Source organism: Taeniopygia guttata, chromosome 8, assembly GCF_048771995.1.
Source record: "Taeniopygia guttata chromosome 8, bTaeGut7.mat, whole genome shotgun sequence".
In the NCBI taxonomy this organism is placed as follows: Eukaryota; Metazoa; Chordata; class Aves; order Passeriformes; family Estrildidae; genus Taeniopygia; species Taeniopygia guttata.
In genome coordinates, this window is record NC_133033.1 from 31,259,557 (window position 1) to 31,272,213 (window position 12,657).

Sequence of the window (12,657 nt, forward strand, 5' to 3'; positions counted from 1 at the left end):
GAGTCAGGGATCATGTCACCCTCCTGCTGTGTTTCTCCTGCTCAGGAGGACAGGGCTGGTGCTGGCTCTGCTCCCACAGCTCAGCTGTCCTGAGCAGCCATGGGCACTTCCAGCAAGGGAAGAAGCCTCAGCGGAAACGTAAACGCAAAGAAAAGGCATAGGAATTAGACAAAAATTCTTGGATTTAGGCAAAGGCCTTTTGCCTAGAAGGAAGTCTTCACAATAAGAAGGCTAACAGCCCCTTAGGTGTAGTGTGGCAGCCTGGCAAAGCTCATTAATTCAGTTTTTTTTGATGGCATTTGTTGTAAGGCAGCCAGAGCAAGGGCGTCCATGGACCATGCGTGGCTGTGAATGGCTGGAGAAATCAGGAACAGGACGGATGAACACTGTCACCAGCCACTGGAGCTACAGGGGACTCAAAGAGCAGAAAGGTGACTATAAAGTACAGCCCCTGCCCTGCACCAGACTGCTGAGCAGCAGCAAACCTGGCCAAACAAGCTTCCAAGTGTAGGACAGAATATTTCCAGCAGACAAATTGTGGAACCCGTCAAAGACCAAGCGGATGGCAAGTCACACATGCTAATGGGTTACAAGTTATTCTCTAATAAAGGGCAAAAAAAAAGAATTAGTCTGCTAGGATTATGTATTAATTCCCCTCTTTGCCTCTCTTCCAGAGGAACACACTGACATTTCTGTTCCCACCTACCTCCTAAATGGAAATGGAAGGCAAAAAGTGACCTCTCCCAGCAAACAAAGGGCCCAGCTCTATATTCAGAAACAAATGGGACTTGTGGAGAACAGAGTCTAATAATTATAACGCCCACAAAACATGCCTAGAAAGAACATGCCCAACTTCTCTTTTCTCTTTCTCTTTTTTAAACGAGAACAGAATTCCACAACAAGATTTGCAATTAAAAGGACGCAATGGAATTTGCCTTGAAAAAAATGTTGGCCACTCGATTTGGCACCATTCAAGATGCTGTTCACGGGTGTGGGGAAGGAGAGAACAAATTGATTTCTCTGAATAAAGCAGGAGCAAGTACTCTAACGAATCCAGTGGAAACAGTTAGTATAGCAAGTATAGTGGGAAAACAAGTGGATGCACATCCCCTTCACATTTATCATTGTTACTGGCCTAAAATGTGCTACCAGAACCACACAAGGTTCTGTTTGTATTCCACAGAAAACCCTTCACCTAGCCATGCCCCTATGCCCCACACTTCAAACAACAAACAATTACTTCTTTGGGTATCACTAACTTGGCACACTAAGCTTTGGCTTGTGATTCAGTGTTTCTGTCTCATACTTCAATGAACTTGAGGTATCAACGAAGTTCTGAAGCCCTGATTGCTCCTGACTTCCCAGGCATCACCCAGGTTTTCCTGTAACATTCAGGAGTTTGCCAAGAAAGCTCCACTGTCAGGGAACACCAAAAAAACCTTGGGCACAGCAGAGGTTGTTCTGCCAGCTTCACCTCACAGCCCAAAGCCTTCCCCCTGCAAGAGCTCTGACCTGCAGATCATGTTTTCTCCCTTCGCTGTAGCATTGAAATATTCACTTCCTCTGTAAAATTAAACTAATTTAGGAAAACATTTTCATACACAGCAAATCACAACAGGATTGTTATTATTTTTTAAAACAAAAGATGGAAGGAATGTTGGCTTTTTGACAGGAAAACCTTGATTTATAGTTGCCTAGGAGCAACTGATAATGTGCATTAAAAGTTGGTAGATATAAGCATTCCTTGCCACAAAAAATTTGCATTATTCATAGTTTGGGATGATTAATGAAAAAGCAGCACTTTTCTGAGGAACAGCAAGAGATTGCTTCATCATGGTGAAATATGGATTTCTCCACACTTTAGACAACTGTGCTTATTTGTTATTTTGGCAGCAGTTATCCTGTGATGTTTTATCTTTGTTCATTTCCCTGTTTCGAGGTAGCTCTGCTTTTAAATTAGCACCACAGGGCAAACACAGTCTCATGTGGTGATCTGAACTACCACTACAAAGCTGCTTCTGGTTGTTTTTTTTTCTCTTTGTATTCAGGGAAATTTTCCAGTTCTGTTTCTTTCAGCAGGTTTTCTGCTACCTTAGTAAATGGAAAACAGTTCTTTTTTTTCCTTCAGATTTAATACAAAAGCCTCCCAGTGGCACAGATAAGGTGGCTTGCCAAGCTTGTGAGGGTGACAACTATGACTATTCCTTACACTTGCTACTGGCCACTGGCGTAAATGCTGCTACTCTGGATTCAGCTTAGATTTTCAGATTCAAGGTCAAGAAAGCTTTGGAAGCCAAGGAGCAATAGGCTGAACACCACAGCAGAGGCCTGGAGGCAGGACTTCCTTACCTGCTGCGTTTGCTGCCGCTGAATGGCCCGCACCTTGGGGACGGGGCTCTCCCTGGAGGACGAGGACTGGTGCCGGGAGCGGCTGCCGTTCTGGACGGGCTCGGTGCCCAGGGCCCCCGAGGCTCCGGACACGCTGCCCGTGCTGCGCAGGGAGGGGCTGTGCGTCAGCGTGTGCAGCGTCTTGGCCCTGGTGCCCAGCACGGCTTGGTCCATCTTGCGGATCTGCGCCTGGCTGCTGCTGTTCTGCCGCGGCAGCACCACCGGCACGTGCTTGTCGGGGCGCCGCGCCGAGTCCTCGCTCTGCGAGCTGCGCTTGGCAGAGTCCTCCAGGCTGCTGTTGCTGCGCCCGCTGGGCTTGAAGTCCTCGCTGTTGCTGCGGCTGCGGGAGCTGGCGGTGCTCAGGTTCTCCGGGCTGGAGTCCACAGAGGCCTTGGCCGTGGGGACGCTCGGGTTATTGAGCTGGTAAACCGGGTTTTGGAAGGAGAGAGGCCGGAGGCTGCCCTGCTGGTTCCACGCCGGGTGCAGCGGCCTCCGGACCTGGGGAGCGCTCTGGGGGGTGCTCTGGGCGTCCCACAGCTGTTTGATGTTGGCCACCTGGGTGACGGAGAGCTGGCTGCCCGCCAGGCGCAAAGGCACGTCGTGCATCATGGAAGCGGTGTCACCGTGAGCTGTGTGAGGATCCTGCAGGTCCATCAGAGAGATGCTACGTCCGTTGGGCAAGACACTTACCTTCTCATCCTTATCTGAGCAAGTCATGCTCTGGGTGGATGCCTGCTGAACCAGCAGTAAGGTCTTGCCCCTAAAATGTCCATCTCCATTTTCCTGGGTTGGAGACTTCATCTTGTTTATGTCACTGTGGAGTGGAAAGGAATTTGGTTAATTTTTGAGCAGCCAAGACCCTGAGAGATCTGTCCCAGAGAAGTCTTTCTACCTCAATTAACCTCCCCCCACTGAAAGCTTCAAGGAGCCAGACTTCCTTTTATGAGCTCTTTGTGTGCAAGTCAGAACACACTCTTCCTTAATTACCACTTATCTTGGAGAATTGTGTTTGATTCAAGAAGTCCTTCATCTTTATTTTTTTCCACACGTGAAATGTAATCCATTCCCACTAAATCCTCCCCCTCCCTTAGTCACTTCTGTCTCTAGCAACATTTCAGATGCCATTTAATCCTTGGTCATTATGTAACGAGAGACGGGTAAAAAAGGAAATCGCCTCAAGTTGTGCCAGCAGGGATGGTTTAAATTGGATACCGGGAAACATTTCTTCACCCAAAGGACTGTCAGCACTGGCTCAGGATGCCCAGGCAGTGGTAGAGTCACCATCCTTGGAAGGTGTTTAAATGTGGCACACCAGGACATGGTTTAGTGGTGGCCTTGGCAGTGCAGGGCTAACGGTTGGACTTGATACTCTTAGAGGGCTTTTCCAACCTTAATGGTTCTATGAGTCTGTGTATTATGGAGGTCTTAAAATTCAGCAGGAGTTGAGTGAAGGCTCCTTCAGAGCTGGATTTAAGCTCAGGGGGCATGTGACAAACTGGCCCTTGTACCTGACAGCACAGGTACTGCTCTGGGCCTGCAGCAGCCGAGCCCTTTGGCAGCTCTGCCATGTCACAGCTCCAGATTAACAGCTGTTACAGGGTGAGAAATGCTGCATGAAACACAGGAGGGACTATTTCTGCTTTCCACAGCTAATAAGTTTCACCTACAGCTCAGTTTTTCCATTAGCAGCCTGATGGCCAGAAGGAAACACGATGGCTGACTGTGCAGTGGGGCGGCCAATAAATCACAGAACTGTTGTTTTTATCAGCTCAAGTCACTGACTCCCAGAGATGAGGTTGAGTCCTGGGTAAGTCCAAAGCTCCACGTGCTCAATGTCACCTTGTGCACCTCTTACTGGGATGGTCTAATCCCCGTGAGAGAGGCCAGAGCTCCCCATTCCACAGCAGGGCTGGGCAGCAGCTCAGGTGGTGAAGCCCCCAACCCTTGGAACCACAGAATGGCTTGGGCTGGAAGGAGACCTCGAAGATCATCTCGTTCCAACTCTTCACAGCTTTAACACCCCCACAGCTGCCCTCGAGCCCTGGCTGGGACGTACCCATCGCTGGGGTCCTCAGTTATCTTCTGAAGTCCTGAGGAGAGACTTCCAGCGACGCTTGGGCTGGAGCTGTGCTCCGTGAAACGCTTCAGCTGCTGCTGAGTGGGTGTAGGGCTGGTCATGGATTTTGTGATATCCGCAAGAATACGAGGGAGAGGTCCCAGTTTTGCCACGGTTGCCTGTAGGAAGGAATTTTCACCCTAATTGGATACAAGCACCACGACATCCGCCAGGTTTGGGTTTTTTTGGTACCGATGCACAGAGGCGGAGGGATGGAGTGGAAGGAAGGAGGGTGGGTGGTTGTGTGTGGGTGTGCCAAGATCGCAATGCAGTGTTATGGAGCAGCGCAACGACGGCGACGAGATGGATGAAGGAGACGAAACGGGGTGCAGCAGACATTGAGGAAAGAAAAGGAAATAGAAAAGAAATTAGGATTGACCCCCAAAAATAAAAATCATGCTCAATAAAACAAAACTACTGCCATTCCAATGCAAAACTATCATGCAAAGCACACTGGGTCCTGGGTGGGTGAGGTCAAAGTGAAAACTACGGCATCTGCTCATTGAAGGGCATTCAAAGGCTACAGATTCAGCTGGTGGGGGGAACTTTCCAGGCAAAGGGTGTCATGTGGTAAAGGAAATGCATGCCAACAGATGAGGGGGATCATGAGAGGATCGCAGGGGTTGAAGGTGACGGGGAAAGGGAAGGTTTTCGTTTCATAAGCCTTTCAGTTTTGGTATCCTACATGGATGCCGTCTCCTTTCGCACCGCTATCAACAATTAATGAAGCCATTCTTCCCTACCCAAACATGAAAAATAACTGCATGAGAGCAGCAGTGATGCTCATCCCAATATCACCCCATCAGCATGGGATGAAATGTGTGGCTCCAGTTACAGGTTAGCTCAGTGCTGGCCAGGCTGAGGGTAAGAGCAGCTGGCCTTCAGCAAGGAAGGCTGCTCCCCCAGGCCCTGGCTTCTCACCCCTTTGGGCCACTGCTGGGAGATCAGCTACAGGGCATCTCCAGGCTCCTGGGACTGCAGGAAGAAGGTGAAGGAGCTGCAGATTTATTAAAAAATTAAAATTCTGCTATAAAACCAATGTTCTTCTCAAAGATACCCTTGTTTTCCCCATAAGCAGGTATTCAGACAGTTTGGCTCCAGAGAAAGGTCTCTTTACAGACACTTTCATACAGCACTGTGGCTATTAAAATCTCCAAGGTGGCTCCTCTCATTATTTCCCAGTCATTCCCTACAGTAAAGCCATAATGCATGTAACTTTACCCCTTAATTCTCTTTTCAGGAAACCACTGTACCAGCTCCCAAGGGCTGCTAGGATAGATCCATACATCTAACCTACAGAAAGGGCCATGCAGATCCATACATTTGGAATCTACACTGTGTATATGTATGAGGTAAATTGAAAAACAACATCATAACTTATTATCAAACTAAGATTAATACACAGACTGCCTTTTTGAGTCAAGGGCATTTCAATGTACTCTGATGCAACAAGCTCAGATTTTTGTTTTTTCTTTTAAATAATGTACAGTGAAAAAATAGATACACAACCAGTAACTACTTTGGCAAACCCTAATGCAATAACAATTAAGTGCATCGCTATTCACCTTACTTCTCCAGTTTCAAAAGAAAGAATAATATACATGGGACATGGACAAAATAATGCACCTCTAAGAATTGAAGTATGGAACAGTTCCAAGCACTTAAAAAAAAAAAAAAAAGATTCAGAGTTCAGCTTTTCTGGGCCTTATCAACTACCTTTGCTACCAAGATTGTAATGATTATGGTTCCTGCAAACCCACACAGCTAATGAAGAGCAAAGCTCTGCCCTTCCTCCTTCTATAGCTAAATGGAAGCAGTGCTCATTGTTGGCAGTGTCTGGTGGGATCAGAAGAACAGAACGTGGACACTGCACAAGAGCTCAGCACAGCACACAGCAGAAAGCATCTTGCTCTGCTACAGGATGGCACTCGGAGCAGATCCAGCTTCTTACATGGCATTCCTTGCTTGCCAAAATCAAAGGCTACGGAAATGAGAGCATCTCAGCAGGCTTTGGATCGGGTTGCTGATGAGAACAGCTCCACAGGGCCAACTCATTCCTCCATCAGAAGCAGGGGAGGGCCTGGTGTGCAGCAAAGCACCTCCCTGAGCACCACAAGGGCACAGCAACGTGGCCTTTTCCTGTCCAAATGCCTCACTTACGAGACAGGACCGGCTGCCCTGGGGATTTCAGGTCCACTTCCAAGCAATGCCTTCAGCACCTGACCTTCCTAAAGGCTCTGCAAAGTGTCTGCAGCAGCCCAACCAGCTCACACACCCTGCTGCAGCCCTGATCCAAAACCATGGAAGGAGCAGTTGTGAAACAGCACCATCACACACTCCCTTCCAATGCTCCTGGCTTCCCTTGATATTCCCTAGTGTTTACTGTTGCTATGGTACCATCCCTGGATCCGCTGTCCCAGGCCTCCAAACAGCTTTACCTTATCAAGCTGGGACACAACCTCCCACAGGAGGGAATGCAGCACCGAGAGCTCTTTGCCCAGGTCGATGTAGCCGTCGTATCCAGGCATGTTGGAGATGGTATCTGGGTTAGAGAGCTCCCTCAGAAAACGCTGCATTCCTCCCCACTCATGTTCCAAAAATTCATTCATGAAGGCCATGTACTCTTCCTTAATACCAAACCTGCAGGAAAGGGAGGTGGGGGGGAACCCAATCAATAATCTCCACACAACATACAGAGTACAAGTGCTTACAGACAATTACTTAAATTCTTTACTTTAGACCTGCCTTTCTGAAGATTTGGAATTTAAAAAAAACATTAAAAACCTGAAGATTTTGAAATCTTGGAGGAAAAAAAACACATGGCCAATTTAAGAGCTTTGTTGTACTTACTTAAATACTACTACCTCACTGTTTATATTACAAATCACATCTCTCCCTGCTCCCTCCCACGGATACTCTTTCTCTCCTCCCATGCAGGAGATGTGCCATGCCCTTTGTATCATTCAGCTGAGAATTCCGGGGGGAGAAAACATGAAAATCATGATCCTTGAAACAGCAAGGATCTTCTTTCCCTTTGAAACAGCACATACACTAACATGCTAGTGCACGACTCTTCTTGGTTTTATGCTGTGTCCCCTCCACAGAATTCAACACAGCTCCAGTCTGCATGTAAGCAGAATTTATCTGTCTCAAGTGAGAAGATTCCCCCTTTCCTAAAGCTGGTTTCAGTTTGCCAGAGACTCACTGCCTGTGAGCACAGCTAGGAATCGGGCACGGCGCAGGGTTGGGTTTCCCTGGCACCACCTACTTGGCAAAGTTGGCGAGGTTCTGGATGACTTTAGCAATGAGGGTGAGCGTGCGAGAGGTCTGGTCGTCAGGATACTCCTGCATGAGGTTGAAGAGGCTGGGGGACATGATGGCAGGGCACAGGAAGCGCAGGAAGAGAGAGGCACTGATCAGGCGCTCACTGATGTCCTGCTTGCCCCTGTTCAGGCACTGCTGCTTCCAAGATGCAAACACTTCCTTCAGCTCACGAGGGAACACGCTGAAAAGCACCAAAAAAAAAAAAAAAAGGAAATAAAATTGCACTGGCAATGAGATGCAAGAAGTTGAACTGGTGATCAGTCACGCAAAATCCTTATCTGTGAGAAAACATCAGCTCTTTTTTTACCTCCCCTTTTTTTTCTCTTTCTCTCCAGGCTAGGTAATGTCATTAAGCCTCTATTCATAGATCCCTATTTAATCTGGTGGCACTTAAGTAGTCTTTAAAGCACCCCTTGTTCCTGTGTGTTAAGTGAAGCCATTTCCAGACATGCTGATTTGCAAGCTAGGAACTACTTATCCATTGCTACCCTGGAGCTAACAGGGTGTTAGAATACTGAAAACAAACGAGGCAAACTGAGCTCATCTCCACATCTGACAGTTTTACCTTGCTTGTCAAGCTCTCAGTACTGTGCCTTTGCTTCATGCCAAGCAGAAAGGCCTCTCTTCTTCCACTGCTACTCAGAAACAGAGATTAATAGAAATCTCTCTGCCAGCGCTTCCTCCCTGTGACTTCCTGTTCAATTCCACACATCTGAAGGATCTAAAAGTCTTCTGTACACATCAAAACTTGCAGCTTTTTATGCCAAGTCCAAGCTAAGCTATTATCTTCTGACTTTATTCCCTCCTGATCCACTCACACCCAGTATGTGTTCCCCTGGCAGAGGATTTGGGGAGGTGTGGTTTGTGGGTTGGGACCCCTCAGTCTGGGCACAGGTTCCACCTGCGATCTGGAGTCCTCACAGGAAGGCAGTGAGGAAAAGGGACAAAGCCTGGGAAGATGGAAGGGGCTGTGCTCCTTCCCTGTCCCACTGCTGCTCCCTCACCCTCAGAGGAACAGACACCCCTGAGCAAACAGGGGACAAAGGGAGGGAAGAAGATGCCTTACCAGTAAGAATTGATAATCTTGCAGAAGACCAGCTCACAACACATTTTCAGGTTGCACTGATGATCTGCTAATTCACTCTGTGAGCACCTGCTGGGATCTGCTTCACAGTTTTCATCTGACTCATACACAGCCTTGATAAACTCCCCTGGAATAAGAGAAGAGGATGAGGAACCAGGGTAGTTACAGGAAAAGCTTACTTGACACACCTTCAAATCCTGCTTATGTCTTTCCCTGGCAACTGCCTGTGCTGCTCTGGGTGTCTGCAGCTCAGCCTCCAGACACCAGCTGTTGGGGACACGACTCCTCCCAGCCCTTTCCCAACAGAGCACAGCCTGGCTTCTGATGCTTCAGCCTCCCATGCCCTTGCTGTCCCCAAGCACAGGTGCAAAAACAGGATGGCTCTGCTTAGCAACCCTGCAGGCACTTCCCTTATGGCCTGGAGAGGAGGATTTGATTTGGTATTCAAACTGTGTTATCAACTGTGAAATAATCCACGGTCCTAGGAATGAAGCTGTGTGCTATTTGTCTTCATAATTTCCCCAGAAAATGCACTGGCAATGATATTTATTTATATTATTTCTAAATATACCTCTTTTTTTTTAATTTTAAAAAGCGTCACCTTGTCCTTGAATAAGAGTAATACCCAAGCACTAGCTAGATGCTGCTAATTTTCTCAACCTCTTATATCAACACCTTACAGCACTTTTATGGCCTGCATCTTTCAAGCTCCTTGGCATTTCTGTCACCCTTCCCTTTCAGCATCACAACAGAAACTGCTCACATACAAACCACATGAAGCTGGCTTTGTCTGACAGACTGGAATGAACTACTCAGTGGTTTCCCTCCTCTATATGCAGGCATTCCAAGTGATTTTTAAGCTGTTGGGTGTTCACTAGGAAAAACCCTTTATTCACTGGTTTAATGATTCAACGTCTTTCAAGTTCATCTCCTCAGATGATCTCACTGGCTCTGAGCTAACACAAGGCTTATTTGTGGAAAAAAAGGGCTTGTTTTTAGCTTTTGCATTCCTAAAACCCCTTAAACACCTCTCAGCCCCTTCCCAAATCTCAGCTTGGTGCTGTTGCAAGCAAAGTAGGCACCACATTTTCTTAATTTTTGCTGAGGGCATCTGAATCTCTTACTTGCAAAACTGTTGGCATCACTTTTTTTGAGCCAATTCTGTTTTAACTCTTGTTTACTGGATAATATTTTTTTATCCTTAAACATATTTGAAGCTTACTCTTTGTGGCCCACAAGATTCAGATATAAGATTCCCTTACAGACGTGTTACATTGCTAGCACCAACCACAGTGTCGTTAATCCTTTCAAAGAATAGGGCAGCTGAATAAAATGACATTTAAAACCTGACAAAGAATTAGATGGGAATTTTGTCATGAGTGAAGCTGCCCTGAGCTGCAGACAAGCTGGACAGCCTTAGGGGCATTTTCCATCTCTCCTGCCTGTGATTTACCATCTTATCACTCAGTGCTAAATGATGTATTAGAAGTCATTAATGTTAAAATATTTAATGCAATTACTGCACATTAAGGAGCTTTTGCAGTCAGCTGTAATGGAGTGGTCCCACAGCTGATGTTCAGCCTGCTGGGAAGCACAGCACAAAGCACCAGGCTGCTCGTTTCTCCATACCAGGTGAGAGCTTACAGCTGTGACTTACACTCAGTGGTCCCACCCAGAATAGAACAGAGTGAGACTACCAGAAATGGCCAAACTGGATATAATCCCAGAGCTGACTACACTGACCCTTGGAGCACTAATTTAGCCAGCTATCTCCTTGATTCCTTGCCAGCATCTGGGATTGCTGAGGACAAGCGAGACTGCTGGGAAAGCAGGCAGCTTGGCTTTTTTTCTCCTTTTTGTGAAAGGATGTGGTGTGGGACTTGGCTTTGGCCTGATCTTGTTTCTCCTGTATCAATTTCCAAAGTTTTCTTCAGCCCAGAAACAACAGGGGGTGGGTGGCTCATTGTGCAACTGTGGAGAAGGAAGATTGTGTGGAGCTGCTGAAGGCTGACTGCGGTGAGCCTGTGGAAGCCAGCCAGCCTGGGTTTGGTCCCCGTTACTGCTGACTTTGTGTGGCCAGGAATTCCCCAGGCACTGGGCTGTGACTAGAGCAGAAGCTTTTGGAGGAGGGGGGACAATAACAGAGTTATCAGAGTCCACCCTGGCATGTAACAGTGGGCATGAAGACCCTGGTGGGGAGAATAGGAGATCCCAGGATGGCCAAGAACTTTTAATGAGTCAGTGAATAACAAGCACTCAGGATAAATGCAGGCAAGAGGCTTCCCAGAGAGGATGCATCTTGATCTCCTGTCCTGGGATGCTTGGCAGCCTTGCAGCCTCACTCCCTGGCCTTGTCTCTCTAAGGACTGTGTGTCAAAACCCCTTTTTCAAGCCTTTTTATACATCAGATCAAACAAGCACCATTGCTCACAAAGAAATGGCAGTGTTAAACCTATTTAGCATGCTAGAGACACTAAAGAAAGTCACCCAGAAAAACAGAACAAGGTAATATAAACTTGAAGAGGGACTCAGCTACATCAAATCTTGCCTTGCCTTGGGTGCTACTCCTGCAGGCACCGAAGAACACCCGTCTGCATGTGGAGGAAGGACACTGAGAGCAAGACAGTGCTATCTGTATGAGACACTCGGGCTGAGTGCTGAGGCTGTTCCTTCCCATCCCACATTCCCAGCTGAGCCATGCTGCAGGCACAGCTCAGGGTCAGCCCTTGCTGTGCACAGCTGGCAGACAGGGGCTTTCTTACCCAGTGCATCCTGGAGGTACTTCTGTCCCACCAGCTTGAGGTATTCCTCAATAGCTTTGGTAGCAAGTGTGTTCTCCCTGAAGATCAAGACATCATGTTCTGCACAACGATCTACCTCAGCCATCACCAGATCTGTCAAGAAGTCCTGAAGGAAAAAGGCCAAATGGCAGAGGTGATTTTAACCAGCTCAGCTGTGCCAGGCTAACTGCAGAAGCCAAGAAGGAAGGATATTTTAGGATAATAAATGATTTCTCAGCCTGAGACAAGGGGTGCAGCTGCTACATGAAGTAAGGGCTGAGGAAATAGCCAGGTCTCCTCTTGGGTTTATTATATTTGTAGAATGATATAGATCACAAATTATAAAGGGTGAAGCAAAAGTCCCTAAAAAAAAAAAAACAACTTTACAGCCAAGCTTGTGTTTCAGTTTAGCTCCAGAATAGAACCTCTCAGCAGCTTGTTTATCAGAGGCTTTGTCTGCTGAAGGAAACTGTGCTATTATATTTATCTTTATCTTTATAAGGAATATTCCATACAAACATGGATCTAAAAATCCAAATTAGATGTGACACACAAGTTATTACAGCTTGATGATATTTAAGTAAGAAGAATGGCTCAATAAATTAAATTTACAAACCAAGAGTGCTTTAGGATTTGGGAAAAAAGAAGTTAACATTCAACTTAGTGGTTATCTACATGGCTTAACACGAACTGTATTTGATTGTCTAGGCAGGAACTGTCAGCAAGCCTTGATACAGAGAATAATCTCTTGATATAGGGTCTAATTCTACAGTAATACTTATTTCCTGAAGTGGTAACTTTATGTGAGTAAACAACATTTAGTACTCTTGGTTTTCAGCCCATTATTTCTGTTTCTTTTCAACAAAATCCATAAGAATTCTTTTCACCTGGTGCAAACTGGGAACATCCAGCTGTATCCCCATCAACAGAAGTATGAGCTGGAAACACCTCTTAGGAGCTTTATG

General features: G+C 46.7%; 1 protein-coding gene across 17 annotated transcripts in view; it reads right to left on the reverse strand.

The window, feature by feature from the left end:
- The window catches only part of RASAL2 (RAS protein activator like 2), a 161,972-nt gene that overhangs the window by 11,506 nt on the left and 137,809 nt on the right, over nt 1-12,657 (reverse strand). For 13 of the 17 annotated variants that reach the window (XM_030279570.4, XM_030279569.4, XM_072932967.1 and 10 more), the window contains 6 exons: nt 11,675-11,819; nt 8,895-9,039; nt 7,773-8,009; nt 6,943-7,144; nt 4,445-4,644; nt 2,350-3,202 (listed from right to left, as the gene is read on the reverse strand). In XM_030279570.4, coding sequence (XP_030135430.4) covers nt 2,350-3,202; nt 4,445-4,644; nt 6,943-7,144; nt 7,773-8,009; nt 8,895-9,039; nt 11,675-11,819 — 1,782 coding nt within the window. The remainder of the gene's footprint in view (nt 1-2,349; nt 3,203-4,444; nt 4,645-6,942; nt 7,145-7,772; nt 8,010-8,894; nt 9,040-11,674; nt 11,820-12,657) is intronic. The other 4 variants (XM_030279572.4, XM_030279566.4, XM_030279568.4 and 1 more) reach the window with 1 other exon arrangement.